The sequence below is a fragment of the Sus scrofa genome, unplaced genomic scaffold, assembly GCF_000003025.6.
Source record: "Sus scrofa isolate TJ Tabasco breed Duroc unplaced genomic scaffold, Sscrofa11.1 Contig38, whole genome shotgun sequence".
NCBI classification, from domain to species: Eukaryota; Metazoa; Chordata; class Mammalia; order Artiodactyla; family Suidae; genus Sus; species Sus scrofa.
This window is the reverse complement of record NW_018085190.1, coordinates 119156-140974: the sequence shown is the minus strand read 5'-3', so window position 1 is coordinate 140974 and position 21819 is coordinate 119156. Positions and strand designations below refer to the sequence as shown.

General features: G+C 41.1%; 1 protein-coding gene and 1 pseudogene across 1 annotated transcript in view; both read right to left on the bottom strand.

Moving 5' to 3' along the window:
* Positions 1–6463: 6463 nt before the first annotated feature.
* Positions 6464–21819, bottom strand: part of LOC110258728 (multidrug resistance-associated protein 4-like) — a gene marked incomplete at its 5' end in the record, with an annotated part of 118700 nt that continues 103344 nt past the window's right edge. Inside the window, 2 exons of the mRNA XM_021082000.1 lie at positions 6464–7399; positions 20565–20699. Of these exons, the coding sequence (XP_020937659.1) occupies positions 7379–7399; positions 20565–20699 (156 nt within the window). The remainder of the gene's footprint in view (positions 7400–20564; positions 20700–21819) is intronic.
* On the bottom strand, positions 13874–14548 carry LOC110258727 (annotated as a pseudogene).

The following is a 21819-nucleotide window of genomic DNA, read 5'->3' as shown; positions in this document are numbered from 1 at the left end:
GCCAGGCAGCACCTCAGGTGTGAGGAGTCTGGGCTGGGAGAGCCCGTTTGCGAGGGAGGGAGGGGTGGCCAGCACGTGTGAACGAGCTGAGGGTGCTGGATCCTTGCCAAGAGCTAAGCACTGTCAGTTTTAAGCCTGTGAATCGGAGAAGACAGTGTGCTGTCCTTGCTGTCACTGTATTTGATGTAAAACAAGAAGGAAGGAAAACTATGCGTATTTAGTTAAAGAAATCTGCGAATTTCAGTAGAACTCGAAAGTGGCCAGAGATGTTCATCTGTTAGACATCCCTATTTCTCAGCATTGTCTCAAATCGCCCAGGTGAACGTTCCTGAAATTGGCTTCCTACTCGGAGGAAAGGAATTCTAGAATCAACCCTCCCCTGTGCGCTTGGGTGTTGGCTGGGTTACTACACGTCCAAGTAGCATCAAACCAGTGAAGACGCCTTTTTCTAAAGTCCACTAGTGGCAGAGTCACATCAGTTAAACCAGGTCTTTAAGAAAATGAATCAGAGTTAGTTTATCTTCATATCAAGAAAAAGCATACTGGGATAAATGCTACTGGCCCAACTCCAGGTAGAAAAATCTATATACCCCAGGGAAAAAGAGAGCCTTCTGGAGACAATGAACTTACACCAGGACACATCGTTGGGCGGAGCCGACAGCACCTCAGCTGAGCGTCAGGGAGCAGGGGTTTGTGTTTCAACTGCCTTTGGAGCCCCAGGCATCCACTGCTCCCTGCAGCTCTGCTGTTCAAAGAACCTCTGTTCAGAACACAGGGGATCCACAGGGGCCCCTCCCTCTGAAACAATTCGGGGAATGGCACTGTCCTTGGAATTCCGTGCATAGGTGATGCTGCGTTTGGCATTATTATATCCTTAAAAAATCACCTACTGCCTTATCCCGCCTGTGTGAAAACTGCTTTTATTAGCAGTCAGCGCCTCACTCCACCTGCTCCAGGCGAGGCTGTGCCTGTCTCTGTGCCATCGCCCCACGCGGGACTGGAGCCTGTGCAGAGGATACAAACCTGAAACTTGTCAGATGAGCTAATACTTGTCCCAACTGTTGTCATTGACATTTTTTTCTCTTTTTGTCTTTTTAGGGCCGCATCCACAGCACATGGAGTTTCCCAGGCTAGCAGTCAAATCAGAGCTACAGCTGCCGGCCTACGACACTGCCACAGCCACAGCAACGCTGGATCCGAGCAGCGTCTGCAACCTACACCACAGCTCAAGGCAATGCCAGATCCTTAACCCACTGAGCGAGGCCAGGGCTCGAACCCACATCCATATGGATACTAGTTGGGTTCGTTCACCACTGAGCCATGACGGGAACTCTTGGTCATTGACATTTTTAAAGAGTACATGCTTGTGGTTTTGTGGCATGTCCTCAGTTTGGGTTGTCTGCTGATCTGTTTTAGTCCATAATCCTTTTTTTCTTTGTATGGAGCAAGAATACTCTAGACATTATACTATTGTCATGACCTCACACATCAAGAGCCAAGGGTGTCGGTAGGTCCATTATTGGTATTGACTCTGGTCACTTGCTTAGCCTGGTGTCTGCCAAATTTTTCCACTTTAAAAATAGAATTCTCAGAGTTCCTGTCATGGCTCGGTGGAAGCGAATCTGATGAACATGCACGAGGATGCAGGTTCAATCCCTGGTCTCAATCAGTGGGTTAAGGATCTGGCATTGCCGTGAGCTATGGTGGTCTCAGATGCAGCTTGGATTTGGCGTTGCTGTGGCTGTGGTGTAGGCTGGAGGCTACAGCTCCGATTCGACCCCTAGCCTGGGAATCTCCATATGGTGTGTGTGCAGCCCTAAAAAAAAAATAAATAAATAAAATAAAATAAAAATATAATTCTTCCCTAAAGAATTAATCTGGACAGATACTTTGAGTCTATGAAAACGTCCTCTCTCCCCCAATGCCCCATTCACCCTATGTTGATTTAGCAGCCAATGATGAATTTTGTCTGAATTATTTATGACAGTGATGGCTGCCATAAGGTAATTTCCTGTCAATCTTCCTACATTTGACAGTTGCTATTCTACTTCAAAAAAAAACTTTCCCTTCTTTTTATTTAGCTTGTATTTTAACAAAATCAGAAGACTTATGGATTTAAAAAAAAAAATGCATTGTTGTAAAGCGTAAGGTTTAAAAATCCTCAATCCGAGGTTGACTGTTCCTTTCTTACTTCCAGCACGTCTAAGATGATATAAACTCCATCTCAGAGACTCACTTTTTGTCCGGGTAGTCTGCAAAATTTAATTTTAAAAATCTTTTTATGTAATGTCTTCCAAAATTAAACATGACTAGATTTGGACCAAAGCTTGTTTTGGAACACCCAAAGCGGTCATTCTTGAGATGAGTATTTGGCTGGTTTTATGAGCACAGTTGCTGAGTGAAAAAGTCAATTTAGTCAGAACCGTCCAAAATGTAAGCTTTCTGAAAAACATTTTTAGTGTATCAAAGTCTCAATCTTGGTTCTTAAGAAAATCCTACAATCGCAATGTTGACCCCAAGGCAAGTCAGATGGGCCTGGAGCATATGTGGAGGCCTCACAGGGCTGGGGTAGGTAACTGCTTCTACTAATGTTATTTTTCAGTTCTAAATTCAAATACTTATATTTTTCCCGGGCTTTTCAACACATATTACTGTTTTAGTTTTTTGGGGAAAAAAATGAGGTTATTTTCCTTGGAATATTAGGTTTAAAAAGCAAAAACTCAGTTAATCTATATTCTGGGTTTTTGGGGGTTTTTTGTTTGTTTGTTTGTTTTCTTTTTGTCTTTTTAGGGCTACACCTGCAGCATATGGAGGTTCCCAGGCTAGTGGTCACATTGAAGCTACAGCTGCCGGCCAACACTACAGCCACAGCAATGCCAGATCTGAGCTGTGTCTGTAACCTACACCACGGCTCACGGCAACACTGGATCCTTAACCCACTGAGTGAGGCCAGGGATCAAAACTGCAACCTCTTGGTTCCTAGTCAGATTTGTTTCTGCTGCACCACAATGGGAACTCCTATATTGTCTAGTTTTAAACATAAATATCATGGTAACAGTTAATACAGAGGGTAGTGAAGAGAGCTAATCGCATAGCCAGTATTGTTCTAAGCAGGGGTTCTCAACTATCTGGGATTAAGAATTGGTTTGATTTTATGTTTTCATCCCATTGTACCCTCATCAGTGATCAGCTCAGCCACATACACCTCAACCCTCCGCCTGGTCTCTGGGCTGTAAGATCCCCCCTGTCATGAGTGTGGATGTCACTGCAGTGTCAGGTGGACACACGTTTCTAGCTCGCTTTAAATTCCCATTCATATTTCAGACCTACTCACAAACAGTTTGTGGACCAGCGCTAGCCCACAGACCTTAATGTGAGTGTCACTGTCATACTGAATCTTGTCACAGCCTTCTGAGAAATGTACCTTCCCCATATCAGCTCTCAGACAAAGAAACTAAACCACAGTGGGCTTCCCAACCTCAGGAGCACATGATTAGCAGGAGTAGAACTTGTGTCCAAACCCAGGCAGTGCCCAGAGGAGCCAGCGTTTGATCCTGGAAGCCTGGCTCCAGACCTCGGGCTGCTCCTCGTGTGCTTGTTGGATTTTAACTCTGTGTGAAGGATGAACAGTTCGGTTTAGGCCATCAGGTCAGGACCTCCTCAAACACACCTTCCACTGTCTACACAGCCACCTTCATCCACACCAATCCTGCTCTCCTCTCCTGGTGATGAGGAGTCACCAAGGTCACTGATTCCATCCTTTGCGTCTGTGGATAATCTTGGTCCATCCATCATCCCAATGAAAGCAGCTGTGCAAGGGTGGGAATTACATCCATTTTCCATGTGAAGAGGCTGAGATTCACAGGTTGAGACACTTACCCAAGCATGTAACTCCAGGTACCAGGCTACAGGGTGACCACAGCCCGTTCTGTCAAGGAAGGTGCCAGTGTGTTATGCCAGCCCCTTAGCTGGTTATCACTCTCCTCTCACTCTCAAGTCTCCCACTTTGGACAGTATATTCTTTGGGCACGCACGTGGCTAGCAAGTGCAGAGAAAGAATGGACAAGCTGATCTGTGTGACTGACTCCCAACCCAGGGCTTTCTATTATCCCAGGCTACCTCTTAATATTTCAAAATTATGAAGTTTAGATGGAAGGTTTGTTCTCAATCATCGTTCATTCAGCAAACGTTTACCGAGCACCCCCTGTGACAGACCCTGTGTGGAAGGTGTAATTACTAAGTGAATAGGGCACAGTTCCAGGTCTCTAGAAGCTCATGGGTTAGTGAGAAAAGAGACCACTTCCGAACACTCATAATCAGGGCAGGCTATATAATTTACAGGACCCAGTGCAAAATGGAAATGAACAGGGTTTCTTGTTTAAAATTTAAGTATCTCAAGATGGTGACATCAGGACACTAAACCAAGTATGGTCAGTGTAACAAATGAGAGGAGTCGAGGGCTTTACAGCAACATGAGTTGCCTAGGAGATGACTGATGCTTCCTGAAGAGCTGAACACTGGGCTGACCCCAGAGAATGAGGGTTCCTCCCCTACGTGGACCTGCTCCTCTACGTTCAGATGACAGGGCATTGGGGACAGTCACTTAGTCATCTTGACTTAAACGTCAGTCACCAAGAGCGTCCCTCCACAGTACACACATGATAACTGTCTACCTCTGGAGCTGTGACACACACCGTGTGGGACGTGGACAAGTGCTGTCCAGATCTCCTTTTAAGGACTTGTTGTCCAGCTGCCAGAAGTGCTGCCAGTGGGCAGCCTTAAACCAGCAGCCCTTCTGGGGGCCACATACATGCAATGACCCGTCATGTGGATGCATAAAGACCAGGCCATTGGTCATGTCAGGAAACCCTGAAGGGCCACCTTCATCCAGAGCTGCCATGGGGTCAGCTAATGTTGTCTGGGCAGCATCCCAGCTTGATTTTTCCCTCTGCCCTGTCCTGTTTCTTCCCTCCTGATTCCACAAGTGCTGACCCCAAGACACCCCTAATACACATCCCGACACTGGACTCCACCTGAGTCTATACTGCACAGAACCAACCTGCAACAAGTATCCAAAAAAAAAAAAAAAAAAGTGGTTCCAGTGCTCAGGATTTTTATTTGAAAATTATTGGTTATACACATACTTACAACTTTAAAAATCCCCAAAGAGAATACAAAATTGTAGAAACAGGACTTGGGGGGAGGGGAAATATGGTTAACTTTGGTTTAAAATCCAGAATCTAATGTTCTCTGACCAAAGAAAACTATCATGTTGAACCATAGAAAACTGCCATTTGATAGGTTAAAAAAAATGTGAATGTTCCACATGGTTCAAGCTAATAGAAAAAAATGAATTAGCATTTGAAATTTAGAGAACATTATAATTATGACGAACTCATGGGTAAAAGATATAATAAATTAAAATAGAAATTAGAAAATACATAACACTATGGTTATTGATAAGTACCTAATCCTGTAGGTTGAAGCTAAAGTGGGTCTTAGAAAAAGTAGGCTTCATCTACTTACATTAGAAAAATACTTGTTATTGTTTCCAATTTAAGAATTTTGAGAAAAAACTCAAAGGAAATGAAAAGTTGAAAGAAAGAATATTATGACTAACTAGAAATTTAAAAAAAAAAGATCAATTAAGCAAAAAACCTGACTCTTTGAAAATTAATAGGAAAAAAATCACATAAAATTATTCTTAAAAAGAGAGAAGGCCCAAAGAAAACTAACAAGCCAAAATGACTTATGGTTACTAAGGAGAGAAGGGGAGAGAGTGGGAGGGATTGGGAGCTTGGGGTAAACAGATGCAGAATATTGTCTTTGGGATGGATTAGCAATGGGATCTTGCTGTGCAGCACTGGGAACTCTGCCTAGTCACTTATGATGGAGCATGACAATGTGAGAAAAAAGAATGTATACATGTAAGTGTAACTGGATCACCATGCTGTACAGGAGAAAAAAAAATATATATATATATATAAAAGTGAAAACCAAAATGAACACAATTAAAGATGCTGCAGAGATTAAATGTATAAGATACTATGGTTAACTTTATACCAATCAAGCTCAGAATTCACAGGAAAGAGATCTACTCCTAGAGAAATAAAACTTACCAAAACTGAATCTGTTAAAAACAAACAAACAAACAAAAAAAACACACTGGGGAGTTCCCGTCGTGGCGCAGTGGTTAACGAATCCGACTAGGAACCATGAGGTTGTGGGTTCGGTCCCTGCCCTTGCTCAGTGGGTTAACGATCCGGCGTTGCCCTGAGCTGTGGTGTAGGTTGCAGACGGGTCCCGCGTTGCTGTGGCTCTGGCGTAGGCTGGTGGCTACAGCTCCGATTCAACCCCTAGGCTGGGAACCTCCATACACCGCGGGAGCAGCCCAAGAAATAGCAACAACAACAACAAAAAAAAGACAAAAGACAAAAAAAAAAACAAAAAAAAAAAACCACCCTGAATAGTACTAAAATAATTACCAAAAATTAACTAGACATTGATTGTTGCACAACACCGTTAATGCCATTAATGCTTCTGAATTGTAGGCTTATTTTACATTAAATACATTTTACCACAATAAAAGCGTAAAAAATAAAACCCTCCATCTAGAAGACAATCAGTCACGTGTGTCCTTCATTATCAAATCCCCTAGAAGGATTTGCTATGAGAAGCATATTTTCTCTTCATTCTCTTTTAGATCATATAAAGAGTGTCCTTCTGTATTTTAACCATATATCTCTTTATTTTTTGGAGATGGGACACCTCTCTTCTATAATGTCACAAACTAAAGTATACATTTTTTTGTTTTTCCTATGAAGTAGTTGGGTGGAATAATGGGTCCTAGTTCTGTTAAAGGAAGAAATGAGTGAAAATGACAACTTTACACAGTCTTCAAGTGAACAGAATCCCTGATACAACCAGAAAGTAGGATGTAATTGGTGGGGCAGGGGTGGGGAGCAGTAAAAAAACCCTCTCTGACAAGCTTGTCTTATATCTTAGAAAATGAGCTTTGGCTCTGGAGTTTCTCGAGGCACAAAACCTGAGAGACAGCTTTTATTGGTGGCCTGAACCTCTGATTTGGATAAGAAAAAAATAGTGTAACATATAAATAAAAATAACAAATCATTTTTCTAAGAGCTTGGAGGGTGGAAGGGAAAAAAATCCAAATAAACTAACATCCTGTATGTGTAAATATCTGTTGCTGGTATAAAAACAGTACAATACAGTTTATGCAGTGCAAAAACTTGGAGAAATGCCTCTGGAGCACACCTGCCCTCACGGCAGGATCACAGTGCTGTCCCCACACTGTTCAGGCGGAGGCCCGTCCACTGGAAACGTTCAGAACCATGTGGCCATTGTGAGTGATTTCTGGCTATTTCCTTCCCATGTGCGCCTGAGGGGAAAAAAAGACAGAAACAACATGTTTCAGGGTTTTCAAGTACTTGTCCCTAACCCATTTCCACGTCCACCTCTTCATGTGAAGCAAGTCACAGCACCAGTGGAGGCACAATTTAAAACCCAGGCATGTATTGGTTCTAGGGAGGAAGTAGCCCCATTAAAAAACCCTCTGTGGGGCTTGGGCTTAAAGCCAATCAACCTGTAGATCTACTTTAGTTCTGATCGTTCTGATTCACAGAGATCCTTTATCACTACATTAAATTAAAAAGCGAAGTCATTTTCCTGACTCAAAACCTGGACATAAATTAAGAACAAGGTGACAAAGAGGCTGGGAATCTGGCATCTGCAAGAGAGTTTCTCATTTTCACACATAAAATGAGCACAACAGTTTTTGATGTTGATATCAGGTTGTAATCCCTATATTTTACAAATTTGGGCAAGCACTGAAACACTGGTACATATGTATGAAATTTCCTGGTGTCTAATTTGTGCAGCAAAGCAGTTGCAGGGCCTATAGACATGGGATCTGTGAGAGTGGGTGACAAGAAATGAAAAGAGAATCAAAAGCTTTAACAAGGACTCAACCAAGCAACTTCTCTAAAATGGAAGATGAGACCAATAAGAGGACAGTTCTTTGCCAGGCCTCTGCATTCTCAAATTCTACCAATTTCTAGCTGGAAGAGATAGAGGTTTTCTGATAAACGTATAATCAGAACATAAAGGAAATGAAATGCTGTCAAGTTTCTCTGTTCCACCATCATCAGTTTTTAGGAGCTGTATGGTACCCTGGTTCCTTGACAGATGCACAGAGAAAAATGAAATAATGTCAAGACGTGTGAGCTCATATCTCTGAATGTGTTTGGGTGAATAAGAACTTCAAATGTAATTTTTTTTCCCCAAAGAAGAATGTGAAGAGTTTTGTTTGAATCTTGAAAACAGAAAATGTACCATCCATCCAGGCTGACTGACTCATGTCACCTGCTGGGTCACCCAGTCATGAGACTGCAGATCTTTTTTATAAAACCTAGCTCCAAGTACATTTGTGGTTCCTGTCCACAAAGTCATCAAGGGAAATGATGGATTTTACACACAAAATAGAAAAGCGTCAAGACACCTACTTTCCTATCAGGTGTACTTTCTTTTTCTCTTGATGCTTCTTGCATAATTGCTACCCCCCTAAGAGCGCTGAATATGAAATGCTATATATTCAAATGCCCCTTAAGTTAGGGAGAAAAATAGGAAATTCTTCAAGAATGCTGGAACCCCACTGGGTGAAATCAGAAGTTACTTTCATTGTAATGCAAGAAATTAAAAATAAGGCAGGGAACCTAACTGCATTGAATCTCCTGCCTCCATTTTTTAAGGCGAGCCATATCCTGTGTGGTTATATATTTAGATACTCTCTAGGTAAAACTAAAAACAACCAAAAGAACAAATGGAAATACATTCACTATTTTGTGCTTGACGATCCTCCAAAAATCACCTTGTTCCATTCCCCATAACTCTTTCTCAAAGTAATTTTTTTTTTTTTTTTTGTCTTTTTGCCATTTCTAGGGCCGCTCCCGCGGCATGTGGAGGATCCCAGGCTAGGGGTCTAATCAGAGCTGTAGCCGCCAGCCTATGCCAGAGTCACAGCAACGCGGGATCTGAGCTGCGTCTGCGACCCACACCACAGCTCACGGCAACACAGGATCCTGAACCCACTGAGTGAGGCCAGGAATCGAACCCACAACCTCGTGGTTCCTAGTCGGATTCGTTAACCACTGAGCCACAACGGGAACTCCTCAAAGTAATTTTTTATAAAGAAATTTTAATTCTAGCAACTTTTAACCCAAATGGCCTTTGTTTCATGGTGTGAAATATTTGAAACCGAGACTGAAGATGAGCATCTTGTGTATAAAATCCTTGATTTGACCTTTCTCTTTCTCATCTGTTACCATGGTGTAGACCACACTCTGGCTGACAGCACAAGTGAGAGAAGGCATCTCTTTCACAGGGCAGGTTGTGAAGGGGGTTGAGATGACTGAAAGCTTGTTAGCAGATCCTCGTGGATGGCGCGAGGCCGGGGTAAGGAAGCCCGGGCTCATCTCCCTCTCCTGGGGTCACTGCTGATCCTGGAAACATCACTTAAGCTCTCTCCACAGTGGGGGCCTCATTTGTGAAATAAGGTAATGACCTACCTCATAGGAACCAAGAGATGACTACAAACCACAGTCTGAAAACACACCAAGCTAAGTGTTGGGTGTGATTATGATGCTGCTCAGAGACATGGCCCCTTAGTCCATGGAAAGTAGCAGCATCCCTTGCCTTGAATGAGGAAAACAAAACCTCTGGGAAGCTCTTTGTGAATCTTCTGATTTTATCTTTAAAGAAGCCCAGAGTCTTAGCTGAGACATATTTAACTCAGTAAACATGATAAACTGGGAGGCAGAAAGGTGGTTAGAAGATTCCTAACTCTTTCTAACCTGTGACTTTGAGAAATTGCTTAGGTTCTTCTGCCTCAGTTTCTCCATCTGAGAGATAATACTGCCAGATCAGAGTAGTTGTGAAGATTAAAGGAGAAAATGTCAAAAAAAAAAAAAAATTTCAGATTCAGAACAAGTAGAATATAAGACCAGTGGGTGGTGGGTTTCTTGGCCCTCTCCCCCCTCCTTCTCTTGGGTTTGGTTCATTATAGTTCTTCCACTGCAGGTTGAAACTAAGGCTAATATCTAAAATCCAGCTAGTAAATAAAGCTAGCTTCTTGGAATTAGATCTTTCTAAAAGCAAGAGGGTAATAAAAACTCCCCTGCATGAATAAAGGCCAGCCCTTGGTTCAACAGAATGAGAATTCTGGCTCAAGACTCAGTCAGTTCATCCTCATTGAACAGCATGGCCCTAGTTCAATCTCAGGAACCCTCAACTTCCTCAACTTTTTTCTTTTTCTTTTTTTTTTTTTTTGTCTTTTTGTCTTTTGAGGGCTGCATCTGTGGCATATGGAGGTTCCCAGGCTAGGGGTCTAATTGGAGCTGTAGCTGCCGGCCTACACCACAGCCACAGCAACTCGGGATCCAAGCTGAGCCTGCGACCTAAATATACCACAGCTCAAGGCAATGCTGGATCCTTTAGCCACTGAGAAAGGCCAGGGATCAAACCCTCAACCTCATGGTTCCTAGTCGAATTTGTTTCCGCAGCACCACAACAGGAACTCCAACTTCCTCATCTTTAAAGCAGGTTTAACTTTTGTGTACATACTGGCATGTATATTATCAAGTTAAAAAGTACTGAATAGTAAGAGAGGATTTCTACTTGTAACTTAATGGAATAACAAGTTTTCTCTCCCCTTTTCCTCTCAGAAATCAACCTAAAAATGGTGATTATAGGTAGATAAAAATTAAGCGCAATCACTGATGAAATCAGGAGTTATTTGAAATCTCAAATGACAAAATATCCAGACAGGCTGCCATATGCAACTGGATCCAATGGGCTGTGGCAAGGCAGAGAGAGGGTACCTAAGGGGAGAGGATCTCAGCAATCATGGCAGAGCATGGTTCTCCAACCAAGGGGTGGATTCTAAGGTGCCAATGAGGAATCATGCAGAGGTTCCCAGGCTAGAGGTTGAATTGGAGCTGTAGCCACTGGCCTATGCCAGAGCCACAGCAACACTGGATCCGAGCCACGTCTGCAACCTACACCACAGCTCATGGCAACGCCGGATCATTAACCCACTGAGCAAGGCCAGAGACCGAACCTGCAACCTCGTGGTTCCTAGTCGGATTCGTTAACCATTGCGCCACAACGGGAACTCCAGAATCACAATCTTTGCCCGAAGCACATACACCAGTGATGTCCTAGGAGAAGAGAGATTCTGAAATGCAAGCGGTATGAACCGCCCACCACTGCAGGCTAGGCAAGAACACAGGCTAAATGAATACATGTTCTCAATTTCTCTCCCACTCACCGATAGACATACAAAAACACACACCCTCTTCTATCTTGCTGTGCTGTGAGGAGCTTCTGCATTAAGCAGAGAAAATTCGATTCAGCCTGAAATGATGCCCTAGCCACAACTACCCACAAATATATGGTCTAGAAAAAACTCAATGCAAAGGCGGGTAGAAGGAATAACAATAACATAAAAGTAGTACAGTATCTGTAACATCCACAAGTGAAAAATGAGGAAAAGGAACAAAATGAGCATGTGAGGGATGAAAAAATACTCACTGAACAAGTGAAAAATATGTAAAAATATAATGCAATACATTCAAAGAAAATAGAGAACAAACAACCTGCATACAATAGACATCAGAGCACAGGAAAACATGGTACAGCAACAGAAGATGATGAAACACAAGTTGATAGATGCCAAAGTGGAATGGAAGAGAAAAATGAAAACATCAAAAGAAATGACACTTCTGAAGGCCACAAAGTTACAGCTAAAAAAAATAATAAAGACATTGGAGGACAGGATGGAGAAAGCAAGCCACATCACTGTAAATTAATAAAAATTTTTAAAGAATTAAGGAGATAAAATAGGACAGGCAACATATATATTATAGATATTTATAAAGAGGAGACTCCAAACAAATAAAACAAACTCAAAGACATAACTCAAGTAAACTTCTCGAAATAAAACACTTGATTGTAGAGACCAGGAGTACATGATGTCCTAGGAAAAACAATGACCTTCAAAATAAAGAAAGAATCCTTTGTGCATCCAGGAGGGAAGATCAAGTTATTTGAAATTAGAGATGCAGCAGATAAATATTTCATACAATTGACCTTGATCAAGGTGGGGCTGAGTGGCTCTTATGCTCCAGTCAACAATTTGTGTATAATTTTAGAGTCACTCTCCATATCCACATAGTCAACTAACTGTGGATCAGGTAGTATTACAGCACATAGTCATTGAAAAAAACTGCATACGAATGGACCAGAGCAGTTCAAACCTGTGCTGTTCAAGGGTTACCTATATTTACAGTAAGTGAGGGATTCTAATTCCAATGGACCCTCCTTTAAGATAATATAGAGCCTTGTTTTAAAACTTTTATTTGGGCTGCCACAACAGTAAATATATTTACGTTTACACTGAGTCCCAGTACAGAGTAACTAGCTATATCTATATTTATGTATCCTGAAAGGAATTCATGAAATATCTACTACTACTAGGGAAGACACATTGCTGTTCTTTGTCCATTCCCCACTCCCCTTTTTTGCATTTCATTATTTATTTAATGTTTAAGCTCTCACACTAAATTTTTATAAGCTGGTGAACACTGACAAATTATTTCTCCCACAGAACTATAACCACATGTTCCCGGACAGTATAAACATATGGCTGAGGTAACATTAATACACATCACCATTTTATCAATTACATAGTAAAACAAATTGTCAAGTATCCAAATACTAAGTTACACAGCTCAAAAGGCATATAAGATATTAAATGTCTGCTCAATTCATTAGCAGAAACCCACTTCTTTTTTTTTTTTTTTTTTTTTTGGAAGAGAGGTTGGGAACCACACTTCAAACAAAAATAAGTTGGTAAAGACTTCAGATAAGTATGAAAAAAAATTACAAGTATTTCAGAAATTTTATGATTAAGAATTTTTTTAGCTACAATAACAAAATATTTCTACTTTAAAAAAAATTTACTAAATTAAAGCACACATTCTACATGTTCTGCACAAGACAAAGGCAACATTTTACTAAAAATACTTAATAGCCACCTCCCACTCTTTTTGCAGGCCCTCCCTGTAAGTTGCACCCCAAAGTGCAAACATTAAAATTAACTGTAAGGCTTTTTCTGTCTGGTGACATTAAAGACATGTGCTTCTGTACAATGTAGATTTTCAAAATGGAGGTCTTCTGTGACAGCACAAAATTAAGTTTACAGAAAGACATTAAATAATCACTGTAAGACTTGGTTAATAAAAAGGAAAAAAAAGAGCAAATCTTGATGTGTACTGGTATGAATGTGGGAGATGTAAATATCCTGTGAACAAATAACCACATAGGCCCTCCTTTTTATGTTTGAAATGATGGAAGAAATAAACCGCAGTCCAGAGTGTTCATAGTTCCTGGGATTTTAGTTCTATATGACACTAAAAATATACAGGTATTGTACTGGGTATTTTGGTACCTAGTCTTTCTAAATTTCTTATTGATAAGATTCTGGCATGGAAACAGATTTGAAGATGTTAACTCAATACTGCATGATTTCAGGAAAGGTCAATTGGTACAAATGATAAGCACATTTTAAATGCTGAACAGCAAGAACCCTTTGCTAAATGTCCAAATAGGTTGATCATAACTCAAACATAGAGGTTGCAAATTCTACCAGGCTTGTGGCCTGGTAAAACTGCTTTTCAACACTCCTATGGAAGCTTCATTAAACTTATTCACCAAGCCAATGTGTTGGCTAATATGTATGACAAATTCAGCACATCTCAAGTTCCACTTCCAAACAATGACATCAGGCATCTCAGTGTTATTGAATGCAACAGTTGTTTCTATGACCATCAGAGTCTTTGAAGCACAGCCACATTTTAGGATGATACTTCTCTAAACACAAAAGTCATTTGCTGTTAAAAGCTTCACGCTGCTTTCATCTTATGAACTATACTGCATCTTCATATTTCCTTCCACCTTCAATTAATGCTAAGGAGACAAGCACTGGGGCTCTCTCAAGGCCTGCAACACAATGAACAGCAATACAATAACCAGGATCTTCACCAAACTTAATTTTCACAAGATTTAACCAGTCATCAACAATCTGGTTAGATGGTGGTACACCATCTTCAAATGGCCGATCAAGTATATGGATGCCTTCTTTCTCCACAAGAGTAGTGTCATAAATTGCTTCAGATACTCTTACTATTGTGGTAACCCCATACTTCTTAAGTTACTCTATAAATTTGTTGAAGGTTGCATTAGTTGGATTGTGTGTAATAAGAAATCTCATGTTCTTGTATGTGACTTCCACAGGAGATGGGTGGTTCATTCGAGCCATGTTAATTTAGTTTAAAAAAACTCAATAGGGTTATGAAAAAAAATTTAAAAACTGAATACAGAAATGATGCAAAGAAACTGAGTCTACTTCAATACACTCCACTTGAAATTCTCAGTGCTTCTGAGTATGAAGTGGGGAGTAATGGGAAATGAAATGAACCTCCTAACAAGAAGCAGAAACTTTTCAGTCCAGTATTACTGAGGCAATAGAAAGGGAGTGCACTGAGCTTTACCCCCTCCAGGTCAGAACTCTTGTAAAAAATGCTCTGCGGATTTTAACTCAACACTTATGTGTCCAGGTTAACCACTCTTATGGGGGCTTCTTGGTGGAGTAGGCACAGGTCATGCTGTGCCTGGCAGTAATCTCCAGTGCCCTTCAGAAACTCCACAAATGTGTGACCAAGAACACTACAGAAAGGAGTATGTCTACTCATTGAAGATTGTGGCTTAAGCATACAGCTGGTCCCGAGGCAGTGGCAACACAGGTGGCAGTGGCAGGGCAGGGGTGGTGGTGGTCATTGAGGGGCGGTGGCAGCTTCACAGGAGGTAGCAAGGGCAGTGGACTTGATCCTGCAGCCAGCAGCTCCAAGGAGAGCCTATTTCCTTCTTTTCTACTGCATTTCTTAAAACTTGCTGGTTACCCCTGTCTAAACAGATTTCCTAGCCCCACTAATGACTTACATACAACCCAAAGTTTTAAAAGGCTAAACTAGGACAAACTTCAGCCAACTAGAGGTATAAAAAGTGTCCTTTAATAGAAGTAGGTAAAATAATAGAGGTCTAAGTATTTTTAAAGATTTAAAAGTAAACAGTAATAGAAAAACTAAATGTTTAGTAGAACATAGAAAAGGAAAATAACAATGTTTATAATGTGGAGTCAACAATAAGGAAATACAGTATTTCTAGAAGAAATTGAAGCAACAACACATAAAATAAAGTGCAAAAAAAACACAGAAATTAAACTACAAATTAAAAAGTTATAAGAAAACCTAAGAACTGAAAGCATAATACAGCAGAACTAAGACAAAACATACCTACAAGGGCAAAGATTAAATCTCAGAGCTAAACCTAACTACTTGTCACCAAAGGAGACACATCTACAACTGACATTAAAAGCCAGTCAAAGATATGTCAAGCAAATAAAAACAGGGGACTCAATTTCAGTTTTGAACCACTCTGGATTCAGGGCCAGAGACATTAAATGAATGGAAGGAAGGGACTCTAAAGTAGTACAAATACATAATTCATAGTGCAAACCCAAGTCATGAATATCTCGGACTGAAAAATCATAACACTAAAATTATCAAAACAAAAAAGACAAGAACTATAATGTGAAGCTTGCTATAAAAGAAGACTAATTCACCTCTCTCTGAGTCTAATTCACATCAAATGGACTGAAATAAATAAGGATAAACCAAACCTAAATAATGTAATTAATAAAAATCACTCTAATTATAAATTAAACTCTATATCATAAATAGATAATCGTCCATCTGTTAAATGCCCAAGGAACATCTACAAAAATTACCCCATATACGAGACCACACACACACACACACACACACACACAAACACACACACACACACACACACACACACACACAATTTGTCTTTTCTGGGGCCACTCCTACAGCATATGGAGGTTCCCAGGCTAGGGGTCTAATTGGCGCTGTAGTCTCCAGCCTACGCCAGAGCCACAGCATCGCGGGATCCGAGCCGCATTTGCAGCCTACACCACAGCTCACGGCAACGCTGGATCCTTAACGCACTGAGCAAGGCCAGGGATTGAACCCACAACCTCATGGTTCCTAGTTGGATTCGTTAACCACTGTGCCACTACAGGAACTCCTAGACCACAAAAAATATTTAAAAATACTGTTTCTGGGTAGAAATACTACAAAGAACATTTTTTTTTTTTTTTATCACAAGGCAGTGAAATGAATGAAATGATGTATAAAATAGAAAACAAATAAACATTTCCTTCAAGTAGGAAATTTGAAAGATCTCCTTCTCAAACAATTCTTGGGCTAAAGAGGAAGTGAAAACCAAAATTGCAGAATTGATAAATAAAAACCTAACTATGATAAAAGCACTACACACCAGAACCTATAGGTTATAGCTATAACACTATTCAGATAAAAGTTCACAGATGTAAAAGTATATACATTAAAAAACAAGAAGGAATGGAAACAAATGCATTTAAGAAGTAGGAAGCAACAACAAAGTAAATCAAAGGAAGGAAGGAATTTTTAAAGATAAAAAGCAGAAAGAGATAAATTATAAAGAAGAATATATGTTGTGAGCAAATTTCTTCTTTCTTTGGGGGAAAAAACATAAAACTGCAACAATTAATTAGAAGGGAAAATGAGGAACAGGAAATAGAGAAAGCCATAAATACTCTGTAGCCTTTCAAAAGAATGAGAAAACTATGCACTGAGAAAATCTAGGATATAATATTAAATGAGAATAGCAAGGCACAGCTATCATTTGTGCTTAGAAACAGGAAGGCCACACAGGCCCAAATTCTTCCTGATGCACAGAACATGTCAGCAGAACAAAGGTGCTGCCAGGGCTCCACTCCGGGGGAGGGGCTGTGTGGTGACTGGAATGGCAGAGTGATTTACTCTTTATCCATAGAAATCTATTTTTAAAAATAAAGTTTTTGAATTTGGCAGCATTAGATATATCATTTGTTTAAAAACTGATGATTAAAATTACACTTTCATTATTTAGATTTTCTAAAGCTACTTAGAAGAACTGTGGGTACGTTTTATTATTATTGGGAAGTAAGGGCTCAATCTACAGCCTTTAAAGAAATGATCCCACTTTTACGCTGTAAAAGGCTCTAATTCTCAAAGCACTGAAGCACACGCCCTCTCATCTGATCCCTGTAATGACAGAGGGAAGAAGCCCGCAGGGCTGTAACCCCTGCTCTACACACAGGGGAGGACCCTGAGGCTCAGAGACCTTGGGGACATGAGGCCACGTGGCTGCTGAGTGGCTCCCCCACTATTCACACCGCCCCAGACTCCTAGATCTAGGATGTTAGCATATCTTAACTTTGGGGTTATAGCTGGTGGTACCATGAATAGATACAATGACACCTGTACACACTGGGAACAAAGAAACTTCAAAAATCCTCAATCAGGTCTGCTTTACCACAGAAGGAAATGAATGACAGATTTCATCCCTTGTTATGGGCCGAACTGTGTCTCCTCCAACTGTATATGTTGAAGTCTTAAACCCCCCACCCTGGTCCCTCAGAATATGAAAATATTTGGGGACAGGGACCTTACAGAAGGGACTAGTTACAATGAAGTCACATAGCTGGGCCCTGATCTAATCTGACAGGTGTCCTCATAAGAAGAGGAGCTTAGGACACAGGCACTCAGAGGGCAAGACGGCACCTACAAGCCCAGGAGAGAGGCCTCAGGAGACACCAACCCTGCTGACACCCTGACCTCAGCCTCCAGCCTCCAGACAGTGAGGACATGAGTCTCTGTTGTGTACGTCACCTGTTCTGTGGTACTTTGAATGGCAGCCCTAGCAAACTAATGCACCCTTCAGCTTTATGATCCAAAAAGTACTTTCTGTACTATTTCATGGATCTTCTAAAAGTGTGCCAGCATTTTCAGAGAAACAACTACATGGTCAATAAACATGACTTGGAAGCACCTTTTCCCAGATGCTGAGTTTTCTTTTCAAATGAATGAATTCTGTTCTGTTAGAGTGAAAAGCTTGCTGACTTAGGCTACTCCTCTCGGTGTGGCAGGAGTGACATCTGAAGCTTGTACATTTAAAGAGTTGACAATCTGACAGCTTGTTCTCCAAAGAAGGCAGAGCATATATAGAAATGACGGCAGGAAGATATTCAACTGGGATGAGAATCAGGGTGTGTATCTCCTTATGTCTTTCAGTAGAGGTGATCGAGCCACTGGTAGGGCTGAAATCCAGGAGTGATGCTCTGCCACCCTGTGAACTTGGGTGACAATCCCTTCTTGGCTACCAGGTCAAAGGAGCAGCTTCTCAGACTCAGGACAGAACATGGTACCTAGGGCGGCACCCACCACCCCCAGCAGGTCTGCTCTGTGCTCCCTGGACCAGTTCTGTGACCCTGGGGGAGCCTTTGACCTAATCTTGACCCAGTGGATGAGATGGGTTAAAAAAGGACTGTCATGAGGATTAAGTGAAATCACACATGTGAGAACTAAGTAAAACACATTATAAAGAACTACACCAAAGTAAATTACCATTAATATTGTAAAAGTAGGTACAAGATCACTAGACCAGGAATCACGAGATTTCTAATTCTGTGACCTATGTCTGCTTTGTATGTAGGTTACACTTGACTTAAAAAATTAATTGAATGAAAAGATTACTAATTCTCTGTCTGCTGCAAATTAATCTCACACCGGTTGTATCTATAGGGCCGTCTTCCTCCTTACGGGCTTTAGTTTCCTCACTTGTAAAATCAGGGTGTTGAATCCTATTATCTTCTGTTCTTTGGCCCTATCTAAAATCCTGTGATCTATTTCTCATTGCTCAAGGTCTTGATAATAGATAATGATAACACACTTTTTAAACAAAGACTTTGACACAGAGGTAGGGGCACATCTCTTTGAGGTGAAATAACTAAGGGTGAATGAATAAAAGGGTTTGGGAGATTCCAGGCTGCTCTGTGTTGGGTTATACAGGGAATCTCCTAAAGGATTATCAGGTCTTAGACGGGAAACTCTGACTGGGAGGTGAAAGCACAATTTCAGGCATAAAAGAATACCGGGCTCCAAGTGCAGCTTCTCTGCATGTGCATACAGTGTGAGAATTTGTGGAAAGTCTTCATTGTTCCTAATCCGAGGCTTGAACCAGTGAACTCTGTCAACTCCTCAGCCAGCTCTGTGACCCTGGGCAATCTCCTAGCCTATGAACAGTGGAAGGCACTGCTCGTCATGTTTTCATTTCTAGGCGGGAGGAATGAGATGAAACCAGGACAGAGAGAACTCAAGCACATTTTAAATAAATCTTTCATACAAAGTACTGTGGACACTGGGCCATATCTTTACGAGATACTTTAAATATTACACAAGTAATCTTATTCTACTTACAAGTGAAAATCTGGGAAATGCAGAAAAGTATGGAGAAGGAAAAATGCTCCCATCATTTAAAGCCCAGAGATAACTTTTGGATGAGAAGCCCCGTCACATCCAGTTGGAACCTCCTCCTACCTGAGCCACGCATCTCAAGGGGCAAGGACACCAGACCCTCCCTCCCTCCATCCTTCCATCAACCCCACTCTCACCTGGCTCCAGACAGAACTACAGGCAGCTGCATGGCAATGGCTGTCTCTGAAGTCAGATCTGAGTTATCACATCTGTAGGACAAGATACCACCACCTCCCCTCTGTTGGAGCGACACCACGTGGCCTGAGTGTTACTTGTGGAGCATCTTCCTCACACTGCCTACAGGGCTTAGAGCTCCCACACCCCTCAGCTCTGCACAAAGGCTTTATTAAACCCCCAAGCCCCATTCAGACTACAGTGTTAAGGTTATATAAATTCCTGATCTGTCTTAATGACAACTGCACCTTCTAGAAGGTAGAAGAAGCTTAGGGAGGCAACATGACCTAAGTCTAAACAACAAAGAATCAGGGAGACTTAGTATCATGTTGGAGTTTTCTTTGCAAATTAGAAAACAGAAGCAACCTACACTTTTCCCTGGTAGATCTTCCTAGACCTGAAATAGTCCAGATTTTTCCCTCAAACTCCCAAATTTCCTGGATGTTCCCTGACAGCACTTGCATTGCAAATAGGCTGAGGACCAATCAGGATAAAATGTAAAGGGTCTGCAGAATGAGACTGATCTGTGCTGTGTGGGAATCTGAACCCATAGAGGCCAAACCTGTAGAAAGTCTAATCTGCAATCTCTCTCTTACGCACATGTGCATGCACACGTGAGCACACACTCATCCTGCTCCACCCCCACCTCTTCTGCAGATTCTCGGCAGACCTGCCTTCAACCTGCACCTTGTTGTTAAGACCCAGCCATAAAGCCTTGTCTCTGGAGGCTCATAATTGCAAAGGGCACAGAATGCTTATTACCAGACCCCTCATGGAGATCCTGAAGAGTGAACCAGGGAAATGAACTTTAATTAGAATTCTCTGCTTGGAGCTCACCTGTGTTGCTGTTTCAGTGAGGGCAGCAGCCTCGGCCTCCCCCAGGTGTTGCACCATTATGCAAAATAGGCTGTCTTCATCTTGCAGCAAATCAGATGGCTCATCATCTTCTTCCAGTCTCCCTGAATCCAAAACCTGGTAATTAGGAGAAAAAAACCAATTATCAGACAGTTTTTCCCAGTAACATATTATAACTCAGACAATATTTTATTGCACATGGATATGTTCACTAATTGAAACTTAAAAGGAAGAGGGAGGGGCTCTTAACTCTGCTTTCTACTTACTAGTGGCTTTGCTTCATGGTGCTGGAGAGAAGAAAGAGTCTGAAACAACTGGTCCAAATGGTACCGCTACAGAAATTGTTCTGATGTTAAGTGGTACCTAGTTCTTCATTTAGGTCATTCTTAGACTAAATGTATTTTAAGAGAAGGTGCTGAAACTCTGAACATGACACAGGTTGTTTTTCCATAGCTAAGGATTGCAGTTAATTCTTCCCCATGGTATTTAACTAGAAACCTTTATTAAGTCTCCCAAATACCACTTTCCTGTTAACTATTCGTTTACCACTGGGAAGCATTGCTAAGGGCAGCTTGCTCAAAACGACTCAAGAAGAGTTGAATATATCACATCCACATAATAATTTAAATGTCTTCCAACTGGGCATGCCAATTTAGATGCGCTGAATGTGTAATTTAACTTAATCATACTACAATAGAATACAACTACTCCCCTGATGTTGAAAAGGAAGGAAAAAATGCAATTTTAAGACACATGTCTCCACACCCCTCTGGTCGTTTAATCTATGAGAGAGCAGGCAAGACTATATAATGGAGAAAAGACAGTCTCTTCAGCAAATAGTACTGGGAGAGCTGAACAGCTACATGGAAATCAAGGAAATCAGAACACACCTTCACATCATATACAAAAATAAACTCAGATGCTTTAAAGACTTAAAGACATGATACCATACAACTCCTATAAGAGAACATAGGCAAAATAAACTTGGACATAAATAGTAGCAAAATTTTCAGATTAGTCTCCCAAGGTAAAATGAATAGAAGCAAAAATATACAAATGGGACCTAATCAACCTTAAAAACTTCTGCACATCAAAGGAAACTACCAACAAAATGAAAAGACAACTATGGAATGTGATAAAATATTTACAAATGATGGGACCAACAGGAGTAATAAGTAAAAAAGCCTCCTACAACTCACTATCGACAAAGAAAACGACCCAATAAAAAATGGGAAGA